This window comes from Haemaphysalis longicornis, unplaced genomic scaffold (assembly GCF_048455015.1).
Source record: "Haemaphysalis longicornis isolate Haplotype H1 unplaced genomic scaffold, Haemaphysalis longicornis Haplotype H1 scaffold_5, whole genome shotgun sequence".
In the NCBI taxonomy this organism is placed as follows: domain Eukaryota; kingdom Metazoa; phylum Arthropoda; class Arachnida; order Ixodida; family Ixodidae; genus Haemaphysalis; species Haemaphysalis longicornis.
Window position 1 is genome coordinate 73,265,148 of NW_027526385.1, and position 24,250 is coordinate 73,289,397.

General features: G+C 46.0%; 1 protein-coding gene across 1 annotated transcript in view; it reads right to left on the reverse strand.

Annotated features, from left to right (window-relative positions):
- Nucleotides 1-19,967, reverse strand: part of LOC144139766 (uncharacterized) — a 33,287-nt gene extending 13,320 nt beyond the window's left edge. The window contains exons 1-6 of the mRNA XM_077672029.1: nt 19,934-19,967; nt 19,768-19,782; nt 10,202-10,342; nt 7,862-8,128; nt 5,917-6,048; nt 2,664-2,899 (exon numbers count right to left, since the gene is read on the reverse strand). Coding sequence (XP_077528155.1) covers nt 2,664-2,899; nt 5,917-6,048; nt 7,862-8,128; nt 10,202-10,342; nt 19,768-19,782; nt 19,934-19,967 — 825 coding nt within the window. The remainder of the gene's footprint in view (nt 1-2,663; nt 2,900-5,916; nt 6,049-7,861; nt 8,129-10,201; nt 10,343-19,767; nt 19,783-19,933) is intronic.
- Between the last annotated feature and the right edge of the window lie 4,283 nt (nt 19,968-24,250).

Below are 24,250 nucleotides of genomic sequence, written 5' to 3' on the forward strand. Positions count from 1 at the left end.
GTCCCTTAATGTTATACCTATCATTTTCCGCTCCATTGCCCGCTGAGTCGTTCTCAATTTAAGTTGAACCCTCTTAGAGACCCTCCAAGTTTCTGCCCCATAGGTGAGTACCGGTAAGATGCAGCTGTCATACACTTTCTTCTTTAACGACAATGGTAGGCTGCTATTCATTATCTGATAATGTCTGCCATATGCACTCCACCCCATTCTGATCCTTCTAATTATCTCTGCCTCATGGTTGGGATCCGGGGTCACAACTTGGCGTAAGTAGATATATTTTTTTTACCACTTCTACTACCTCGCCCCCCATCACAAACTGCTGTGCTGTCCCGATGTTATTGATCATTTCTTTAGTTTTCTGTATATTAATTTTCAGGCCAACGGTTCTACTCTGTTCGCCCAGTGCGGAAAGCATGCTTTGCAATTCGTCCCCCGAGTTACTTAGCAAGGCAACGTCACCAGCAAATCTGAGGTTACTGAGGTATTCTCCATTAACTCTTACTCCCACCTGGTCCCAATCCAACGTTCTGAATACTTCTTGTAAACATGCTGTGAATAACATTGGAGAAATTGCGTCTCCTTGTCTGACACCCTTCCTGATAGGTATTTTACTGCTCTCCTTATGGAGGATGACGGTAGCTGTGGACCCATTGTAGATATCCTCTAGTATTCTTACATAATGCTCATCTACCCCCTGGTTCCGTAATGCCTGAATGACTGCTAGGGTTTCGACCGAGTCAAATGCTTTCTCATCATCTATGAAGGCTATATATAGGGGTTCAGTATACTCACCGTACTTCTCTATCACCTGATTGATCGTGTGAATATGGTCCATTGTTGAATATCCTTTACGGAACCCTGCTTGTTCTTTAGGTTGACTGAAATCTAAGGTTGCAGAGATTCGGTTAGCGATTACCTTGGTAAATACCTTGTAGACGACTGACAGTAAGCTGATCGGCCAGTAATTTTTCATGTCCTTCTTGTCACCCTTCTTATGGATTAGGATGATGTTCGCGTTCTCCCAAGATTCCGGTAATCTTGCGGTAATTAGGCATTGCGTATACAGGTTTGTCAGTTTTTCAAGTACAATTTTTCCGCCATCCTTCAAGTGGTCTGCTGTAGTGGGTTATATTTACCGGATTGGGATTTTCATTTCGGTCGTGGTAAACCGTACATAACGTAAAATCGTGTCAATGTATGGTCTTTAGTGTCGTGCTGCGATTACACATTCTGTTAAATAGGCCACGCCTAGGCGAGCGCATTGTTTTGCTAAATAAACATTCGAAGACCGGTTTTCCTTTCCAGGTCATCTTTCGGATTCCCGGAATGAAGCATATACGCTGTCTCTCGAAGCTAAACGGTTTCAAGGTGGTCTTTATGGGCATGCGCCATGACCTTGCTCAAGACATACCCTGATACTCTGAATCCTCCCTCCACCCGAGCTCCCAGTGGAGGAGAACCTTCAGATCCATTTCCCCATGCATAAGCATCGCGGAATCTCCCCTCAGCCGTGTGGAGGGAACAAATGGAGTGGAGGAGGGCCTCATAATACGGCCCTCAGATATTCAATATATGCCGTTGAGAAGCTACAAATACGTCCCATGTATCTAAAACAAATCCCTGGTTTGCCTCCTGGCCCTAGGGTAAACAAGGAGGGACTAGGGGCAACAGGGGGAATTGATTAGTCTACCATCAGTGGACTCAAAGTTGAAGGAGTGATCAGCTATCGGAAACTGCTTCGGCTAGCGACGGAAGAAATACCACTCAAACATTAATAAATATTTCCTAACTGAAAGCTTCATAACTTGAATAGCAGGTCTAATTGAATAAAGTGTGTTACTAAGAGAAATGTTTAGCAAAGTTCAGTTTAGATCCCCTAGATGGCGCGCCAATACGCTTGCTCTTCATTTACCAAAAGGAGGAGGGTGCCCGCAGGTCCCGCATTCTGAAGCGTGGTTTCGAAACTGGTATATATGTAAGAACTATGGCTCAGTATACATAATCACCCAAAACGCAAAAAAAAAAAAAAAAAATCAAAGCGCCTTTCTTAAGAGAAAGTAGTTTAAAAAGCGAAGCGTCCTCCCATGCAAGCGGAGTCAAAGTCCGAAGTCTAAGCTGCTTCGAGCGCGTCGGATTGTCCCCAGCAAATAGGCGCTGGCTTTATATCGCGAGGAACCTAGGTTCGATTCCGACCACGGGAAGCGTTTTCTTCTCGAGGCGATCGATGTGCCTTCACTTATCATCATCATGTTCGTTACGTGAAACCCATTGTGTAAAGTTGGCTTTCCTGCAGTTCGTTTTGGTGATGGCATGGTCGCCATCAGGGGGCATATAAAACTTCGCTTTAATAAAGGAAGATCGGAATAAGTATTCATGCCTCTACCTTCAAATTCTATCAGAAAATTTTATAGTGCTTAAAACGCCAAAACCAAGCTGTAAAGGGATCAATTTGGTGTGAAAGAAAATCATTATTTTTTAATGTTTAATATACATTGAACGTTGAATTATACGTGCTCAACCTATTATCGCACTATAGCATTATTGTACACAGGCTTGTGCACGAGTAACCATCAATTAACGCTTTGTCTGTGGTTAGCCGTCTGTGCGTTTGGTTCTTGTTCAGACGTGGTTCTGCGAATGAGATCGGAGGCCGGTGTGCGTACCTTGAGCACGGTCCTGTAGTCCGAACTGAGGTTGTGGAAATGGGAGATGGGGATTTCGGCTTTGGCGAAGCCGTATCCGCGAATACCGCGGGCCGCGTAGCTCCGAATCAGTTCGGTGGCCGCCGTGGACGAGAGGAAAGGCACCAGCTCGTGCCTCATCTTGGCCGGGAAGGAAAGCAGGAAGGTGGTGGCCGAAGACTTCTCGGCATCGTGCAGGTACGCGTCCAGCTTGCTGCCTGAACGAGATGCATCATCATCATTACAACCACCACCACCGCCATCACCACTTTCATCATCATCAGCATAGCAAATACCATCACCATCATCATCATCACCGTCGTCGTAATCATCATCGCCAACACCACCAGCATCAATTTATTTATTTTTCATACCCATAGCGCTTTTCCCAAGGCCTTAAAGTGGGTACAAAGTCCGAATTGCATACCTAAAAAAACAGGCAAATATAAATATGATTTAAAGCCTCACACAAAAGTGAAAACCAGGCATTATTAAAAAACACGTTACAAAAAACACGAAAACGCATCATTAGACATAACAGACACCACTCGGTAGTTTATTCCAGTTGCTAATGGCTTAGGAAAATAGGTAGTTTAAACAACTCAGTACTACAACGCATTTACTTTACTTTACGTAATAATAATCGTTATCACCACCACCACAACCACCACCACCCCCACCACCACCGACGGCGGCAACGACGACGACGACGACGACAACGACGACGGCAACAGCAACAACAACAACAACAACAACATTTCAATACCACCACCACCGCCATCATAATCATCATCATGTTCATCATCATCATCATCATCATCATCATCATATTTGTACCCACTGAAGAATGAGGGCCTCTGTCGACCATTTACAGCTGCCTCAACAGAGAACAAATACAAGATATACACGCATGTAGATCTCGCAGCGTTGTCCACCAGTGAAATAGCGTTTGCAGTGGTAAGTTTGGTGGTTTAGGTGCGTCCGCGCTTGATGTCCGTGCGTACATCTGTCTGTTATGTTACACTATACCCCTACAACCTTCCTCTGCACTGCACTGCAGTGTCTGGAACGACATGTAAAAGGGAAATGGGAATGAGGAAGCTTTCCGCTTTCCTTAACTGCGAGCTCTTCCACCACTTCACGTTACTCTTGCATGAAATATGAACTGTGAGGGCTCTTCAACATGGTGTCATGCGGGGAAGCAGCTGCGAGCTCCAGCATGAGTATTTAACGCCTGACTGCTAGAATATATTTATGTGGGGGGCTGTGTGATTTGCTTTAGTTATATCGCGAAGATAAGATGGTGCCATAACCAAATCACGGCAGTAATTTAGCCATTCCTCCAGGTTGACTTCACGCAGTGAATTTTTAACGAGCACCATATATCTTTCAAATTTCGCGCGCTGTCGTCGCCCGGTGGAAGAAGATTAAAGTGTTGTTCCTTCCTTGCAGTTGTAGTTATTGGTACCGACAGCACTTCCCTGCACTTGAAACCACCTTCCTGATTCTCAAGATTGTGTTCGGATATTCTTGCTAGGTAAAATAATGCGTCTTGCAAATCGCTGTTGGGGCACTACACCAAAATACCGTGTTTATTCATTTTACCAAGGTTCTGAAAGCTGCGGCTTGCCGACAAAATTAAGTTTGTTTATCTGATTGACCTTATACCGGTTTCGTCCAGGGTATGGTCGCTACGCTGCTGCAGTTCTGCACAAAAAGTAGTCTAAACTACTGTTTGAAAGCAGCGCAAAAGTGACAAGAAAATGCATAAAGTAGGAATAAATAAAATTGGGGCTGGAATTTTCAATTGGGGAATTGCAACGTAGTGCGTAGCATGCATAGCTGAATTGTTTTAGTAACGCTGTTTTTCACGCGATGCGGCGGAGTTGACCGGGTTTGGGCGGTTTAAACCAACCAACACGCGGAAGCCGAGTCGTTTTTTTGCCGTTTGGAGCCGCTCGCGACAGCGCGAGGCATAATAATTATGAACCTTTTCCGTTATCTTCTGTATCTCCTTTGCTGTATCTCACCCTTCTTCGATGCCGTGTTTTTGAACAGGACACTTTATTTATGTTAGAAACACAATCTGGCGTGAATTTTCAGGTAAAAAAAGAACGCCGGAACTTTTGTTTCTGCGTTTCTGTTTTGCCCTTAAATCTATCCGGAGCTACCTATGGGCTTACTAATGCTTTCATGTATGAATCGTGCCACAGTGGTAATAGCTTGGAAATGTGTTGCTATATATAGCTCGTCCTCCGGCTCGCTAATGCGAAAGTCACATAGATGGCGCTAGTGCTTTATCGGGCTACGAAAAAAAAAAAAAACGCTGAACTAAAAGCGTGGGTGAAAATTTGTTACGGTATACTCCGAATTTCTTGTTGCTAGCCAAATAATGCCACCAATTAGGGACTCTGCTACACTTCGTATTTTATTTCGCGTCTGGAAGCACGGCTAAAGCTAAGTTATCGCCAGCACTGAGCGACACTGCGTGATTTGCTCGCCGCAGCAGATACGCCTCCCACCCGCCGCGGTGGCTCAGTGGCTAAGGCGTTGCGCTGCTGAGCACGAGGTCGCGGGTTCGATTCCCGGCCGCGGCGGCCGCTTTTCTGATGGAGGCGAAAAGCAAAAACGCCCGTGTATACGAGATTTCGGCGCGCGTTAAAGATCCCAGGTGGTCAGAATTAATCCGGAGCCCTCCACTACAGCGAGTCTCATCGCGTGCGTTGCGTCGGCGCGTTAAACCCCCGCAATCCGATACGCCTCCCGTTTCTGCTTTCCTCTTGTGGCTATCTTTTTAAAGTGGCTATCGAATCCGTTCATTGCTGAAACTGAAAAAAAAAGCCGGACAGTAGTTCCTGCATTGCTGTAATGACGTTATTTTAAGCCCTAGAAGAAAGCCAAGACCAGGAAAATGAGAAAGAGTTTGTGAGCAAGCTGCTCTGATGGCATAGAGAAGTAATTTTTGGCTGCGGTACTTTGCGACCCCCTGATCTAAGTACTGGATGTGTTAGTTGACTACGTACTGCAAGCATTTAAGATAAAAAGGAGAGTTGAAAAAAGTTTTGGAGGGTTCCTTTAAAACAAGCAATCTGCGAACAACCTATGCGGGTTTCGAAGTTGGACATATACGTTAACGAATATGCAATCATTCATGCTGGTTTCTATGTGTATTTTGTCCTCCGCACGCACGTCACCCTGTAACGTCACGGCGAAATCGGATAGAAAATGGCCTTACGGCTGCTCGCTGCCACCCATTCGTTGTCCCCGAAGATGACGTCAGAGAAGACAGCGAAGTCGCAGGCGCCGTCGACAGGGAGCAGGGGAATTCGTGCGTGAGTCCCCGTCACGCAGATTAACGGAGCCGGACCTGTGTGAGCCGAAAAGAAACGAACGGGCGGATTTGCAGTTAAGCTCAAATTTGTAAAATCCATACCTGGCGCGAAACTCCGCTCCCGAATCCGCGCCCTGCTTTCGACCCCGTTCGAAGTAAATGTAAAGGGAGCGTACGGACGCGGCATCTAGGGGAGAGAAACTGAACCTTGCTGAACATCTACTTTTTAGCACCAAAATTTTGTTCACTAAAACTTGGTTTTCAAATGAGGTAGCATTATATTCTAAAAGGTTTCCTAATGTTTCCACATTTTCTCTATGGCGGGGGTTTTTAAAGGTGAACAAAAGTAGCGCAGCAGAAACACAAGGGACAGAAAGAATGCACACGGACGAGCGCTCGTCCGTGTGCATTCTTTCTGTCCCTTGTGTTTCTGCTGCGCTACTTTTGTTCACTATGAATTACCATAACTAGCCCAGTCTACAGCTTTTAAAGGTGGCTTCGGAGGTAGTCACAGCAATGAAATGAGTGCTACGGCTTTGGAACGCCAACGTTATAACGGTACTGACAACCTGTAATGAGAAGTTAAAGAAGTAGTGATATTCACATTTCAGTATTGAATTTCAGCAAGTTCACTGCATCCAAAACAAACGTCGATTCCCGGCTATGTTAATCGATTTTAAACATTTCCGAATGTGATTAAAGGATTCCCCGAATTGTTTTCTTGTTTAATCACAAGTTGTCCCTACTAATCATTATGTTGTAGGTGAATTGCGTCTGGAAAGAACGTTCATTTTTTGGCTGCAAGTGTTCAATAGCAGAATTAAAGCAGCGAGATGCTGTACTCACAGCTTATTGTTAACCATGGACATGTAAAACATTGCTTTTAGCTGTGGGCAGCGAAATGCACTAACACGTTACTTTGGCTGACAGGTGTACCGCACGCCTTCGCATAGAAAAGTGTGTCAGATTTAATCCCTGTAAACCCACTCATCACGAGTAAAAAGTCTGTTTGACTTGGTTTTGCGAAGACTGCGCGCCGTGTTTCATAAAAATTAAACTGCTGGATGATTGGATTGAGCCTGTAGCTTGCGGTGAAGCACACGCACAGACAGCCAAGCCGGCGCCCCATCTATGGCGATACTGAGCGAACAAGCGCCCGCTAATAAGCCGTCACACACTCGCCTAGTCATGTGTTACAGTTGCGGCAAAGCTCCGAACGAGCGCAGCTGCGGCGCCTCACCGCTGCGGATCATGTGCCGTGACGCCAGACCTTTCCCACTTGCACTCCGGCAGCTCAAGGTCATTGCGACGCTACGAATGACTTTGCGATACACGGCGTAGTAGAGCTTCCGCTTTAAAAGTTGCTTGCAGGGGCACTAAGCGCTGCCTTTTTGGGGCGAAGTCCCTTAGGGTATGGGGCTGTTGGCGCCTCCTTTCGTCGTCGTCGTAATCGTCGCTCGTCTCATGTAGTCACGCTACTAAAACAGTGGGAAAGTCGTTCAAGCCTCGAGCTAGAACGTAACTCGTACTAAAAAAACACCGGGACACTCGTTTACGCCACGCGCTAAATCGCTTCGTGCTTGAAAGACACGAGGCTTTTACAGCAAAGCTGTCTGCCTCTACGCCCCAAAGGTTTCATCTCCGTTGGCAAAAACGCCGAGGCGGCAAGAATGCACTTATACACTGCATGCTTCACCCCTCACCAGGTTTCACGTTAGCGGAGATGGCCCGGGAATTTAATACTTCTAGTCTTGCCCAGTAGGCTGTAGCAAGTCAGCGGTTTTTAAGCAGTGAATGTGCTTTCAGATCATGCTGCGAGTGCGTCGGGGAAGCAGAGCGGAGCGCTCACCTATGGCCACCGGTGGCAACGCAGCCACGTCCCGCACGTTGGACGGCGGCTTCTCGTAGTCCGTTGGAACCCTCGGCGTGTTGTGGTCATTAGGCAATGCCGCTGGGGGCGGCTCATGTGGCTTGGTGGTCGGCTCGTCTTGTTCCGCCCTTTCCGGGTGGGGTTCAGTCGTGATGACGTCGAATTCGGCGCCCGGCTTCGGGTCCGATCGACTCCTCCTCCCGCCAAAACCCCTTTTCCTTCCGGGAATCGTGACCTCCGGCGGAGCTGGTGCGTTGAAAAGGCCATGAAGACAAAATACATCTTTGTGCAGTTTAAAAGGACTGGCCTGTGGTACCTCAATCAGCTCCATTCCAACGAATGGGCCGAAGAAGCGCAAGAAGTATTGAAAATCTTTCAAATTTTCGCGCTGCAGTGACGTAATGCGGGTGGAAGTGATGTAATATGGGCCAGCACTAAAACCATAGTTACCGGTGTGTTAACTACGCGTTAGCATTCAAGTAAAGCAATCGTACGAAACTAGGGGCTCCACTGCGATCGTCCAGTCATGTGTTGCTGCGGTCGCCAATCACATGAACAAGATTCTGTACGTCATAAAAAAATCGCCGAAAAGTGGCGTGGTGTCGCCACGGCTTCATCTGCTTTCCTTAATACCTCCATTATTCCAGGCTTTTTTTTTTTTTTTTTTGCAATGAGCCAGATCCACCTAACGCGAATTTGAGCAAAAAGCGGAAGTTTGTTACCGGACATAAATGCAACGCCGTCAAAGTCATTTTGTGATGTATTTTGTATGTCAGCTAGGGGGAGCTTATGGCGGCAAGTAATCAAAAATGAGGCCGTGAATTTTAGGCATACGGGGTGATAAGTGAGTATTTGGCTCATATTGAATTGAAGCACTCAAGTTGACAAGACGTTCTAGTGAAAACGTTATTTAAATTGTCTTTTAAGCATGGCGCGCTTGAGTTTTGGTGGAAAAGGCATTAAAATATGCAACAGGGCTTCAAGTGCAGTATAACTATACGTGGAGAGCAGGTGAGACCTTACATCTTCTTCACCTTAATGAAGTGTTTTGTAGTATTAGAGTGCGGATAGGGGGGGGGGGGGGGGCGGGGATTTGCCAGGGCTTGTAAGCGGCAGCTATTTATTTAAGTTTAAGTACTAAAATGATAAATATGGGAGTAAAAAAATAAATGCAAACCAGAGTTATTTTGTTGGGACGGGTGAAAAGAAATGAAATGATTGTTCCACATCTCTCAGTTTCATTTCGTTCACTTCTTCTGTTGACGTCGTCGTTGACATGTTGGACAGATTTTCGCCGATATCCTACTGGCCGTCTCAATTCATAATAAGCCAGCCCCGAAAATCAAAACAAAAAATTGGCCGCGTATCTGCTCCTTTCGTTGCAAATGCCGTCAAAAGACGATAGTCTTTATCGGCTTTTCCGAAGTAAATGCCTTCCTTCGCTTTCCCGCTCACCTCTCATGTTGTTCCTCTTGCGTCGCACTCCTCCCAAGGCAAAGACGCCAAAGGTTTGCTTAAATCATTTTAAATTTCCGCGTTCCACTGCTCCAAACCGGGTGTATCGATGCGAACGCTGCCATACGGCGAAGACGCGCGCTAATCGAGGCGCCCTACTTCAACGTTTATAGAACCGCGTTTCCATACTCCACGTGCGTTGCAAGCAGAACTTGGAACGTATCTAGTGGAACCTTGCGTAACTGTTGCCGGTTGATTTCTTAAAATGGCGCTAGAAGCTATAGTGGCGCGGGCGACACCAGGCGACGGCGGAGTGAATTCTTTTTCTGCAGTTGATGGAGTATTTAATTTCGCAAAAGTCAAGCATGTTTGAATTTTTATAAAGGAACACTGCAAATATCACTTCTGTATTGATTTGTTGTCTCATATTTGCGTAATGTCTTGTTCTTCTTCAACAATGTTGACGAGTATGAACATTACACCGGACATAGACGGGTAGATTTAGCTGTGACTATATAAGACTATTGCGCAGGCATTGTTTTGCTTTGGCCGGGTGGCTGAATCGAGTCACAAACAGACAGACGGACAGACAGACAGACATATATACAGACAGACCAAAATTTCTGAGTTTAAGTAGCCCAAGAAAGACTATCGTCTTTAAAAGCCTCGTCTCGCGGGAGCCGCTTGCGCTGGGGTGCCGAGCGGCTTCCGCTACAGGCTCATTTCGAAACAAAAATGCCTGATTTGTCTGAAGTGTACGATAAAATTGGCGTCATTGTTATCCGGACAAAATGGTCCCTTTAATGAAAGAAAGTTATATTTTATCTTCGTGGCTTGTTTGATGAAAGTATAGTAGCGGCTTGCCTTCTGTGTCGGGAGTCTCTTCTCGGCCGAGCCTCGCTACCCGGTCGCGGCGGTGGTAGCCGGCATCGCCTGCGCCACTGCTGCCCTCGCGATTGTTGCGAACGTCAGCGTGGATTTTCCGGATGGCCACGCGGCGTCGGGCTGCGTGCCGAAAGCCACAAACATAAAAGAATCAGTAGAAGAAATAAACGTATTGGCAGAAAAACAAAAATAAAAAACAAACCAGAGCGGCAGAGCGGAATGGAGTTAAAGATGGTGGCGCCCGCACGTACGCACGCATGATATTCCTCATGTTTGAACTAGGGGTGAATATACCTCAGTTTTCCCCTATCCTTTGACATCTGAATCATGTTCCTACTGTCGATGTGGCAACTTTTCACATGGAGGTGAAAAGGAAAAAAAAAAAAACTCATGTGTCGAGGCTTTGGAGCACCTTAAAGATCCCCAAGTTAATCCGTAGCCCCCCGCCACGGTGTGCCTCCTAGCCCGGATGTAGCTTCCGGGAGTGTTAAATACCATAAATGTTTTGCTACTGTACTTTAGTTAGCTAGCTAGTGCACACAGAATCCCTTCCCATGCCACCAAGGTATAACGGGTTAAAAAAAATAAAACATCCAATCTGAAGAGTTTGATTTTTATTTTTTGTAAAAGTGAAATGTTATGCAAAATAATTATTCCATAATCATTCTGGCGTTATTTGCCGCTCGTTTTGGGTCGATGCAAAATTCTTGGTTGTATGTATAATTTAGCACTAAAAAATATTTCAGTTCCGTCCGTGAGAGGGGAGAAAGGTTCGCCCCGCCTTTCCGCCAAATCCCGAACCCTTCTCATAACTCTGTAACCTAACACATGTAAAGCGCAATCGAAATGTTGTCAAGACTTCGGGAGCATTCACCTCCCGCAAATTAAGCCAGAAGGCCGCCTTCTTAGTACAAAGATGATGGTAATAAGCCGTAAACGGTTGATCTTCGTTTTGTAGCGTAAGCTACACTGGCCGAGGTTGAGCAGTTTCGCGTGTGCAGTGAATGTCTGTTCTGCGCAAGCGCGAGGGACATTGGATTGGATTGAATTGGATTTGAATTGGATTAAAGTGGATTGTGTTGGATTGTGTTGCGTCATAGCCGTGGCAGACGCACTGGCGCCGGCGCGTGCCCAGGTGTGCGCCTCAATTGCGCAGTAGCCAAGTCTGACGCTGCACCGGAGCCCCTTGACAGCCGTTTCTCGTGGCTCGTGAAGAGCCGTGCTGAGCATGCGCGAGAAGCAGTTACTGGACAGGACTGGACTGGATTGGACTGGATTGCTGAACTTTAGCTCACACTACGTATATCCTGGCATAGCAGAGCTGAGCCACTACTAATTTTTTTCTATCGTCCTTTTTCGCTGCCAATGGAAGTAGAAAGCAAACCCCAAATTAACCAGTAAGGGCGTTTGTCTTTGTGTTATGACCCTACCCTTCTTTTAAAGCGAAAGCTTTTTTTACTGGGACCGATGGCTTCATGCCAAAAAGCTAATGCATTTCCCCATAGACCAGTTGGTCGACCGGAAAGCTGTGATAAAATCTCTGGACACACGGTGCATGCGTGAAACAGGATAACACAATGAGCGCATAGATCCTTGCGAAGGAGTACAACAGTATACCTTTATCTCATAAACCACGTATCGGAATGCATTTAGATCTTTTCCACATGCGTTTGCTTAGTGCGCGAAAAATCGTCGCATGGGTTGGTTCGTTCATCGTTCGCGATTTGGAACTTCGAAGGTTTGACTATCGATTGGACGCACTTTTAGCTTTCGCGCTTCTCTCAACTTTCTTTAGGAAAGAATATTATTATTTTTTAATTAAAGCGTTCGGAAAGCCACGTAATGATTTCTTCCTAATAGCCAGGAGGGGTTTCAGTGCTCGCGAGCTGTCGGAACGCGAATAAATACTTAGCTCCGAAGCCAGCTGTTCCCAGCAATAATTTAATAGCTTAGCCAATTTTTGACACGTAAGAGATATCTCTTCTCAACTTTTTATTTATCTCTTTGCAGACACAGACGACCTGACCGTGGCAAGAACTGAATCTGAGATGTACATTCCTAGGAAAATGAAATGAGAATACGGAAATATTAATTAATTAATTAATTAATTGTTTATTTACAATACTACCAGTCTCTACTGAGACCATAGCAGGTGGGGACAATGTACAGATGCAAAGAACACTCATCACGCCATCTATTAAGCTATAAGTAAAAAAAAAAGAGTGACAGCAACCTTCCACTTTACAGGGAATCAATTTAAACTACATAATATTTACACTTCGTACTCATGCAGGTTAGTTTTCATGATAAATAGACATAAAATTTAAACATTCCGCACTGCATACACAACTACATACGCAAAAAACAGGCACATAATGGTTTGCGTGACGACATAATGACACGATGAAATAAAACACGCAACATTAGAAAATGTACTGTTCGTTGAGGTCTAATACCGGAGCGCTAGTGGTATATTCGGAAAGCCACATTTCTCAACTTTGTTACTGTGATTAGGCCACGCATCAATTTGACTTACATGGAAAGAAATCGCGCCATTTCCGTGCGTTCTGGTTCGTATTTTCGTGGTAACGTTACATTTGTCCATAGACCGTACGTTATGAACGAAGATTGAACGTGAAAACTGTACGTTCCTCGCTCGTGAGGGGCTCTCCAGGGTTTGCGACTCGCTAATGCAAGTGAGTGGAACGAAGGAACTGCGGTGGGACTAACCAGGCTTTCCGGGCTGGAAGAACATGACCACGCCCAGCAGAATTGCCAGGCCTATGGCGGCGACGCAGACAGCTTGCCCCACGTCACGATTGCTGCTCAGGGATAAGAAAGAAATATAAGTACAGAATGTTTAGCGCATGCACAGTCGACTTCCGTTATTACGAACCGTCCGCAAAAAAAAAAAAAAAAAAACGTAAAATTAACCAAACTGCCAATTGAACAAAAAACACAATAACAGCACAATAACAGCAACAACACGTCTCCGCTGTTGATTTTGGTCAGAATCTAGACTTTCGTCGGCAGTTCGAGCGTACGACACGTGTTGTCATGATAGCTGAGACTTTCCGCTAAATTCCAAGCCTGCAGCGCCCACCCACCACACAGACTGCTCACACCGAGCTGTGCGCAACAACGATGGCTGGAAAGAGAGAGACGCGTACGCTGGTACGAGTCTCACGTGGCCTGCCGTTTTATCGACTGTGCGCAGACTCCGTTGCGATGGCGCCGACATATATACAGTTAAACCTGGATGTAACAAAGTTGACAAAAATTTGCAATTTTTTGTTACTTTTCCTTACAGCCTTCGAGTTAAGGGTCGCGCGAATGAAGCGGAAACGAAGAGAAAATGCTATAGACATCAGTGAAGGTGAACTCATTCTTCGTGCACTCATTTCACAGCTAAAATCTGCGTGTGATGCGCCTGCTGCTTTCGCACTAGCTTAGGCGCTACACGGTTCTCCAAGGAAGCAGGGTCACTGAACCCATATTAACAAACGTAACTCAAGTATCACTTTTGCCTTTTGACCCTTTTAGGCGCCTTAACGCGTTACAACAACCACACTTATGCTGAAAGGGTGGCCTTTTGCGAAGCTGATGCTCTTAACCGCACTCAAGGTCGTTGAGAGGGTGCTTGCGGGATACTGTTCGAGGCGGCGCCATTCTTGTTTCTCTGCAGCAGAGGCGGCATTTAAACTTGCGTGCTCGTCTTGAAAAGCCACAACTTTTCGTTTTCTGGCAGCAGAACTCATCACCGATGAACAGATACCACAGACGGGAGCGGAGACGCGCGGCTATTTCGTTTCTCCGCCTGATTTTTTTTTAGTAAAACTGGAAAAAGCAAGGAATGGTAAGCTTGCAGACTTCGATACGTAGAGGTTAACTGCCACGATGTTTCGCTACATAAAAGTCGCAAACACATGGGCTTCAATGGGGTTGGCAATGCGGAACTGAAAACTTTCGTTAAATTCATGAATTCGTTGCATAGAGGTTCGTCACATCCATGCTTACAGTATAGTTGAGAGTACAGCTGTGTTGTGGCGCTTACAAATACTGAATTTTATCGCGATAGGACGATGATCGGTTAAGAAAGTTCCAAGTAATCGATATATTGGGTTTTAGCTTCGAATAATCGAGCGACGTCTTCTATCGAATTGTATGTAAAATTCCGGGGACCAGAACATCACTGCCAAGTAAACGAAAATTCCAATTAAGTGACTTCGAAATATCGAGAGACTGTATGTTCCTAGCGAAAGGCTTAATACTTCATTTAACTACGCGGGAAAGACTGCAAAGCTTCCGAGTGGAGACAAATTTAGGGGAAACAAATTCACGGGAGATGTCATGGTATGATTCCGCGCGAAGCATTCAGGCGTGGCTTCAAAATCTTTATTGGGAAATAACCGGATTGTTTGAAAGGCCACTTCTAGTAGAAGACCTCTTATAGATAAATTTATGACGCATTGTCTAAGCAAAGCAGCGCTGGTGATGCGATAAAACAATCCCGGCTTGCAAGGGCCGCGCCACGAGCATACAGAGGCGTGAGCGGCCACTAAGGGATGCCAAAGGGGATGTTAGAAAGGAGATGTTAAACGGAATAGATGTTACAAAGGAACTCAAGCATTTATAATTTTGCAGTTCAGACATTAAATTTTACATGCACTGTACATTTTTTTAAGAGAATGTTACGGCACTGGGCAGGTTCGTATGTAAGTTTGCTTTTATATCAGCTGTACATATGCAAGCAATAGAAACTTGATCACACTAAACAAGCTATTAGGAATCTCTCAGTTATGCGTGCAATTCTTTTTCTGCGGTAGCGCAATTATTTTTCTGTGGTTTATTGTTTTTCAGTTTCAGAGAACTTGTAATCCTATGAAGTATTTCGAAATTGCCACTATTGTAGGAAAATAGGGTTGCATTGAACGTAAGAACACTTGTCTTCGAAAATTACATGCCAAGGTAGGATGCTTACGCTGGTTTTTCTGCAAATGAAAGAACGGGTAAATAGTTACCAATTTTGGTAAAGAAGCCCGAATAAACAAATGCGAAGGACTTGATGCTTTAAAACATTTTATTGGTGGAAATATAGAGGCAGCAATGCATTATTGTAGGGTGCGTGAAAGCGTCGGAACGTGTTCAAAAAGTGGAGGCATAAGCTATAATTAAATTTCTCGCAGCTTAAGCGGGCCATGAAGACAAGACAATACTTTCTGCAGTCTGAAAAAAAAAAGCTGGTCTTTGGTAACGCACTCAGCTGAATTCCAGCCAAGAAAGACGTTTTTTGACTGAAAAAAAGGAGAAATACTATGAAACTGCTCAATTTCGTGCGAAGCGACAAAATATAGCAGTTTCTCTGATACCAACCATGAGGCACAGATAATTAGCAGAATAACAATGATGTGGAGTGCATTCGGCAGGCATTCTTATATAATGAATGACAGCCTATTTTTGTCCCTGAAGAGCAAAGTGTATAACAGCTGCATCTTACCGGTACTCTCCTAAGAGGCGCTCTAAGAGGGTTCAACTTAAATTGAGGACAACTCAGCGAGCAATGGAACAGAAAATGGTAGGTGTAACGGCAAGGGACAAGAAGAGAGTGAAGTGGGTCAGGGAACAAACGCGTGTTAAAGATATATTAGTAGAAATTAAGAAGAAGAAATGGGCGTGGGCAGGGCATGTAATGCGAAGGCAAGATGACATGGTCATTAAGCGTAACAGAGTGGATGCCTAGAAAAGGCAAGCGCGGCAGGGCGCGGCAGAAAGTTAGGTGGGCAGGTGAGATCAAGAAGTTTTCGGTGATAAATTCGGCGCAGTTAGCACAGGACCGGGATAATTGGAGATCTATGGAAGAGGCCTTTGCCCTGCAGTGGGCGTAGACAGGCTGATGATGATGCTAAAATTCCGTGCGTCAGTGACGCATTATGAGGAGTCACGTAATACCGACTGACACTAAACAATCATCAGTGTGTTGAAGTGATACTAACAGTAATACTACAATCAAACGGAAGTAGAGGCCCCACACACTAGAATTGCCCAGTCACGTGTCTTGGCGAAGGCTTATATGTCGGCGGCCGCCGATCGCACCTAGAAGATTCTGTGACGTACGTCATAGAGACGTCACGGGTATTGGCTGGGGGATCGCCACTGCTTCATCTGATTTCGTTAAGATCTTGATTATTTGTCAGAACTTTATCGCAAAATTTGCATTTTTAATTGTTACCGGAACAAAGCAGGCTTTCTGATGAACCAATCTTGTATTTAATCTTTAAAGCTTCTTTAATGGCTCCGCGGTTCACAAAGTCTCTAGTCTTACACTCGTAAGTAGTTGGCGGACAATGCGGGGGCTCCTAACATGAGCGACGGTTTGAAGAGGAGTAATCGTTTTTGCCAACTTCCGTGACGGTCACAAAACATTCCGGATTTGAAAGGGTTGTTTTATAGTGCCCTCCTCGGTTGACCGGTAGCAAACGATGCTTTATTCACTGAGAGCCTTAAGCAATGTAAGCCCAAATTTCAATTCTCCGGCTGCATCGTGTGTTTCGTGATATCGGCAATGACGTATCCAGGGACGGTACTCAAAACAAAAGTTAGTATGACGCCTTAGTCAAAAACACGAGTTTTCTTAGCCTGGTTACCTCCTGCCTTCATTGATGACGCAACAATACTGCTCAAGAACCGCTGTCCGCACACGGGTTTCTTTTTATTGTACTTTTACGGCTTATTGTTACGGTTGATAGCAATCGTGTCGTGAAGCGTTGGATATGACTCGACAGGCACGGTAACGTAAGTGGCAGTGTCGCTTATGCCAATTGGCCAGTGTCGTATAAGGCAAGCCCTATGCGCCCGACGGCTGTGCAGCGTCGGCCAGCGTATTGCGTGCCATAGTGCTTCTTTACGTGTTCGTTCGTAAATTCCATTCTTTACCTCAGCATCCCTCTGGCTTTAAAACGAATATCAACTAAATTTAAGCGCACATCGCTCGTTCTGCAAGCCTCTAATCCCTGTTGAATTTGTGTTGGATTTTGTATTCTAAGCCAATCGCAACAAACTGTCCATGATGCGCTGTGAGTTCAGTGCATACAAGCCGCTAGTGAGTCGCATAGCTATTCTCTGTTCTCCTCATTCATCATCATCATCATCCTTTCTATGCCCACTGCAGGGAAAAGGCCTCCCCCGTTAATCTCAAATTGTCCCTGTCCTGTGCTAACTGCGACCAATTTATCCCCGCAAACTTCCTGATCTCATCTGCCCATCTAACTTTCTGCCGCCCCTTGCCACGCTTGCCTGCTCTAGGGACAAAGCGATGATCATGTCCATAACGGTATCCATCAAAATAATCATCGTAATAATAAATACTAATACATCGTAGTAAATAAATAAATACCCATACCCACTCAGGGGGATTGGCAGCGACGGTGACAGCTGCTTTCATAAGTTGAGGGAGTGGTAATGGCTTTTCAGTAGTAGCAACGGGCAATTATTCTCCTCATTCCGCACATACGTAGTCGAAGGGATTGGCTAATAACGATTACACCTGCCACCAGAAACTGATGAAGTATCGGCCCTTTGGAAGCAGCTCCCTGCGTCTCAGTCAGTTCTTAACGTCAGTGAGATGCAGGTTACATTGCATTACGACTATAGGTAATAAGAGTTGTTTTCTCTCCTCAAGAAGAGCGGAGTATCGAAGAGCGAGATTGTTACAACGAAGCTTTCTATACCTCACCTGCTCCGATCGTAAAACCAAAACGCACTGCGGGAAAGCCAACTATACACAACGGGTTTCCACTAAGCGCACGTGACTGATGACGGTAATGAAACACGAAGCACCGCAAGAAAAAAAATGGCTGCGTATCTGCTCCTTTCGTGCAAATGTCGACAAAAGACGATAGTCTTTGTAGAAATTTACCGCGTTCCACTGCTACAGGCCGGGTTCTTCGATGCCAGCGCTGCAGTACTGCGGAGACGCGCGTGAATGGAGGCGGCCTACTACAAGGTTTATAGAACCGCGTCGCCGTGCTCCACGTGCGTTCCAAGGTGAACGCGGAACCTAGCTAGTGGAACCTTTCGTTGCTGTTGCCGCGTGATTTTTTATATGCCGCCAGGAGGTGGCGCGGGCAACAGCAGGCGGCGGTTTTTTGCAGTAGACGTAGAATATCATTTGCTATCGAAAAACCAATTATCCATGAGTTTTTTAATAAATGAACACTGTAAATATCCCTTGTGTACTAATTTCCTGTCTTATATTTGCGTAATGTCTTGTTCTTGTTCAACAAAGTTGACAAGTATGAACATATAAATAGGGCTTAGACGTTTACATTTGGCAGTGAGTGTGTAAGACTATTGCGGAAACTCTATTTTACTTTGGCCGGGTGGCTGAATCGAGTCACAGACAGACAGATAGACAGACAGACAGACAGACATACATACAGACAGACCAAACTTTCTGGGTTTGAGTAGCCCAAGAGATACTATCGTCTTTAAAAACCTTTCCCGTGGTAGGGATCCAACCAGTTATGAAGCAGACGTCTACTCGACTTCACCAGTACGACACGGTCGAAGCAGTTGACTTTGATTCAGGTTGCACGGAAGAAAGCTTCGCGTTTCAACCACCCTTGGCTTTGATTCGATTTGAAAGGGGCTTTGATTTTTTGAATTGGGATTCGCATGAGTATCATTTCATCAGACATCGATGTGCACCTTTTCTTTTAAGGCCATGTATAGAGTGCGGCCCGACGGTATTATGAGCGCTGCACTATATCGACGTCCACCGGCGTTTAATTACAAAATTGACTCGTCTGGCAGTACATCGCTCTTGATAACGTAAAGCTATGCTCGGTGACAACATTAGAACGGCACCGGAAGTTGCCGCTGTGCCTTATCACCGTAGCCGGATTTTTCTCCGCGCAGCGAAAGTAGGGCGTTACTGGGAATATTTTGAGCATGGCGTGAGCCGTTCCCGTGATTTTTTGGACTTAATATGCTTATAAACGACTCCAGTGACGACAAACAAACTGCGTGAGATAAGGCAGACGATTTCACGCATTCATAGCAAACCCCTTTCAAAACGCGTGCGCACTGACGTGACGGGTCCGGCGCTTTGGCGGAGAGATACATTACATGAGGTGGTGCCTTTCTTGAGTTGTAACCGAATATAGGCAACCTCACCTAAACATAACATAAGATAACCTAACGCACACAAAGAAATCATTTAAAACACCAAAACTAACCTAGGGCATAAAAATTACACTTCATTTAACTAACAAAAAAAAAGCCGAGGCAAGAGCCGGTTTCGAACCACCGACTTCGGGATCAAGAAGCTAAGGCGGATCCTCTAAACTACAACGACTTTTTTTTTTTAATGTCTACACTACAACGACAAACTCTTCGAGCGGTGCTAGCCTAGTGTTAATTATTCGATTGTCGTCGGACGGCACTCTAGCCATGCCTACAACGATCAGCTAGAGTGCCGTCGGTCGGCACGCTAGACACTGCGTTCTTTTAAAGTTGGCAGGGTTGTTTTCATATTACCGACTTACTTGCAGGTGGCCTCCCTGAAAAGAAACGGGCAACAATCATGCGTTAATTTTCCTCTTTGTTTCTCTTTGGATCGCTTCTCGATTATGGTTTGAATGGTATATGGCCGCGTTACTCAATAGCATGCGCAATGAGTCACGGCCGATCAGAATGGATTGAGCCGCTCACCGTAAAGCTTCTGCAGGCTGTCCGCTGATTCCATACCTCAGGGAACAACGCACATAAGAATGATTAGTCGAAAGGGGCATACGATGCCTTCAAATTCAACGCCTAAATTGTCGTTCTTCCGCACAGTATTTATCTTTCGCTGCCACAGAAAGGTGGTGGCGCTGGCATCCACAGAGACGGCCTTCGAAATAGCAACGGCTGCAAAAGTGTCGGCTTTCAACCAGAGTTCTTCAATACATACCAGTTGCGAAACTTCGCTTCAGAATCCGGGCGGCTTGCTTTTTAAATCAGAAGACAATAATTATGTGAAATTTACTTGCGTTTTCCCGGCTTTTTTATGACTTATGGCAGCAGCCGCAAGCGCTTGAGTACTACTTCAACTTTCTGCCGACAGATGACAGGCTAGTCAACTTGTCCCGTGGTTGCCCCGGCGCAGGGGGGCAACCGAAGACCGGCTTTTGATACATGGGGCCTGTGGGGAGTTTTGCAACTGGTATATATCCAGTAACTCTGCTTGTCACTCTAGTCGAAATAGGAGCGGATTAAAAACACGGGGGCTTAAAAACAACCGAGGGTTGTGAGCATTAGGGCATACGATTAACAACAACAACAACAACAAAACTAAAGCCCGCCATCGATTCTGAAATGTCCAAATGATTTGCGTTTTATTAAGGGACCGATAGACAGCCGGAAACGCTTTGAAGGGAAAAATTCGTCATGATCAGGTGCTTACCAGCCGTAGATTCATCTCTCCAGCCTTCCGGGAATCCGTGTCCATGAAAGAAAAGGCGGCATAAACAAACGTGCACGTGTCGTCGGTGCATTAAAAATCTTCCATTTCACTCCAACGGAATACAAGCTGCACAAAGAGCTGTTGAGAGCGATTAAGCTGAGTTTCCAAGGGTAATTTTCGAAAGGGTAGATTCTGCAGACGTATTAAAATTAAGAGAAAAAAATTTCACCATCTTCCCGTAGGGGAACCCTGAGTATTATGCGAAGCAGCCATGGGGTCGACTCAAGTTCCCATTAATTTTCAGGTCGATCGCGGCGTTGCGCGAGGAGAATGAGGGCAGCGGAGCGCGTACGTGCGTCCTTTATACCGCGGAGCTACAGTGGCGCCCCCAGCGGAGTATGCAGCGGCTACCGTAACACCTCTAACCCTAAAGGGACACTGAAGTGATATGTAAACATTGCGGGATTACTAGCGCAAATTGTAGTCCGGAGTCCCCAGGTCATGTTTCGACCACTCTGGGCGCGTTTACGCGATTTTATTTAGTAGAAAAATTAATTCGAAAATGCTGTCCTCCTCTCTTTACACTCGCCCATTTTCTGTGGCGTTTTCGTGTGACGTCGGGAGGAGCCGAGCTCGCAATTGGCAGCGCTACTGCACGGCTCCCCGGCCTTCAGACATAGTCAGTCGGCCCAGCGTTTCGTCCGCCGGCCGCCGACGGGTCGTCGCAATTCGTTCGCTCAGTTGAAACGAAGCCAGGACACGTTTGGGAATGGAAGAATGGGCCTTTCTTTACTTGGTTAGTTTGTACACTGTATCTAGCTCCAAGTCAAGGTCGCTTCACACAAGCGCTGCACAAGCGCACATGCGAGGCTTCGCTGACTGGTACGCCAGTAGGAAAATATAAGGCCTCTTGAAGGCGGGAGAAGAGTCAGCGAAGTCAATATAGGTACTAAGGAAATAAAATCAACTGATATTTTTACCGTACAGCGTAAAAATAGGGTGCGGGAAGCACTTTTTTGCGCTGGGCGAACAAGCACAGCGGTCAGCAGCACGACTACGCATCTGCGAACGCTTTTCCGTCTACGAAATGCAATTGCTAGACGTGAGCTATTGTGGAAACTCGGGGGACTCTTACTGCACGAGCGCAATACAACAAATAATCACATAAGCTGCTTGAAATGCCAAAACTAAATAAAAGTGTAAACTTGTTGTACAATATATACCTTATATTACCAAGGTCTGCGGAGCCCGTCCCGTAGCCGTGTGGTTTGGGGCGGTAGGTGTGTTGCCGCAAGTGTTTTGCAAGTCACGAGTTCGAGTTCCCGCGGGTACGTGCTTTTTTTTTTGTAAGTTAACTTTTTCGTTTTCTGCCGATGTTTTCTACGTTGAGTTCACCTTTTTTTGGACCGCAACGTTCATGGCTCCACGAACTAGTTCACAGAACGCGCGCAGGCTGGCACTGGCGCGCTAGCGAGTTCTCGTTGGCGTGCTGTTGCCATAAGCACCGACTGATTGCGGGCAGTGGGCACAGGCCAGAATGAACAGACCCTTGGCCTGGTGCGAACACGCTTTTTACGGTACAGGCATGAGTGAGGCAAGCTCCAAATATGGGGGAAAAGCGCATGACATTTGGGCGTCTGCGGGTACGCGGAGGGCGTCCATGCACTGCGCAGGCCTCGGCTAGTGAATGCTACGATTCCAAGCCGTCCTGGGAGGCTTATCTTTATGCATTTTTACAGCTGACAACATGGCAGAAGCGCGGTACGATGATTACTGAGTTATTGAGAATGCCCATTCAACAACGCCACCGGTTGTGTTTTACAGAACCGAAACCGAAACCGAAACTTGTTTGGTTGCTAACCTTGGGCATCGTCCAATCACGGTGCCCGCTCCTCCCAACGTCACAGCTTTAGTTGGTGCGGCCGCCGCAAACCGCGCATGGTAGTTTTTCTTCTTTCGCGCATTGTAAAATAATTACCGATTTGTCAACCGGATAAACGATGAAAAGTGTGCTAATTTGAGCCAGTCTACGCAGTGCAAGCAAAAACGGGAGATTGACAAATTCACTTCAGTGTCCACCCTAAACTGCTTCGCATTATCGCGCGTGGAGCCGCAGGTGTTGCCATTCGTTGCGCAATCCCCGAGAGGAGAGGAGCTTCGGAGAGGAGAGGAGGAATGCCAGAGTGGAGAGGAGCGTCGGAGAGGTGAGGAGGAATGCCGGAGAGGAGAGGAGATGAAAAGAGGAGGGGAGGGGAGGAAGAGGAGGATGTGCATGCGCAGTGGAAGTGTGAACGCTGCACAACGGCGGACGCACAACGGCGGGGGAACAGGCGCGACCATAAGCTGCTCCGCATCTAAAATACAGAGCATGAGCATATTCCGTGTATTCATATGCAGGCGTGAGCGTGTAACGAGTAACTGCAGATATCTACTAAGGTGCGATTTAAGGTCAAACTCTAGTGTGGACGTGCAAAGTGTGTGTGGTAATCGGTCTAGGGAAACAATGGTGTTTCTTTTTTTGGCTTTCAGAATTAGGCATGTTTTCGTTAATGGGACTTATGTTGGCAATTTTTTTTTTGCGTTGATGTTATCCCTACAATTATCGTGCGATCGACACTCACGACTTCTATTGGGTTAGGTTGGGCTTAAGGGGGACTCGCCTGTTCACATTCCTATGGAATTTCTGCTTCGCCACCCACGGGCTTAAAACTACCTTGCGCCAACACGAAAAGCTTTACAAATACATTGAAATAGGCACAACAGCCTACTTTGGATATTTTAGAAATATGTAACTTCAGCACTGAAATAAAAAAAATAAAACTCTCGCATGGTAGACCACTAGCGCCATCTAATTAAAACTTGACCAACTAAAATGCATTTCTTGATTATTTTTTTAATTTCAGAAAAGATCTGCTATACTTCTAAAAGAAGCATACTAGGCAGTCATGAACATTTTTCTGGAGTTGTAAAACTTTTCACATTGGCGCACGATGATTTTTAAGCCCATGGGTCATGACTTACTCACATAGGAATGAGATGAGGTGAGTCCCCCTTAAGATAGGTGTTTCCGGTGTAGTTGGGCTGGGTATGGTTAAGTTAGGGTAGCTTGGGTGGGCTTAGGTTACGCCGCGACAAAAGCCTGGAAGGATTTTGCGGAATCTGCTGGAAGAAATTTTCTACGGTGATTCTCACGGCTGATGTGAGAATATACACTGCCATAAGGGTATCGTGTGCGGCTCACCGGTGGTGGTGTCATCTTCCACTGGGCTGTTGCTCATCTCTCTTGCAGGATGGTGTGGACCGTGGAGAGTTCACATCTACGGAAAAGGCTGCGGCAAATACAGGGGCAGGGTGACGTCGCTGCGACGTCCCCCTCCTACGACACGTTGACGAAACTGCACTCGCCCAGAGAGCAGCCCGGCAGCACGATGATGATGAGGGCAGATCGAGCGCGTCTGTTTTCATTGTCTTCGACGTGCAACGTAATCGCGATATAATACGTTGTCCCCGCAAAAAATAGAGAAGGAAAACATTTTACGCTATAAACTGTTAGTGCCGCGTGCGCCGAAAATGGGCCGTCTCTT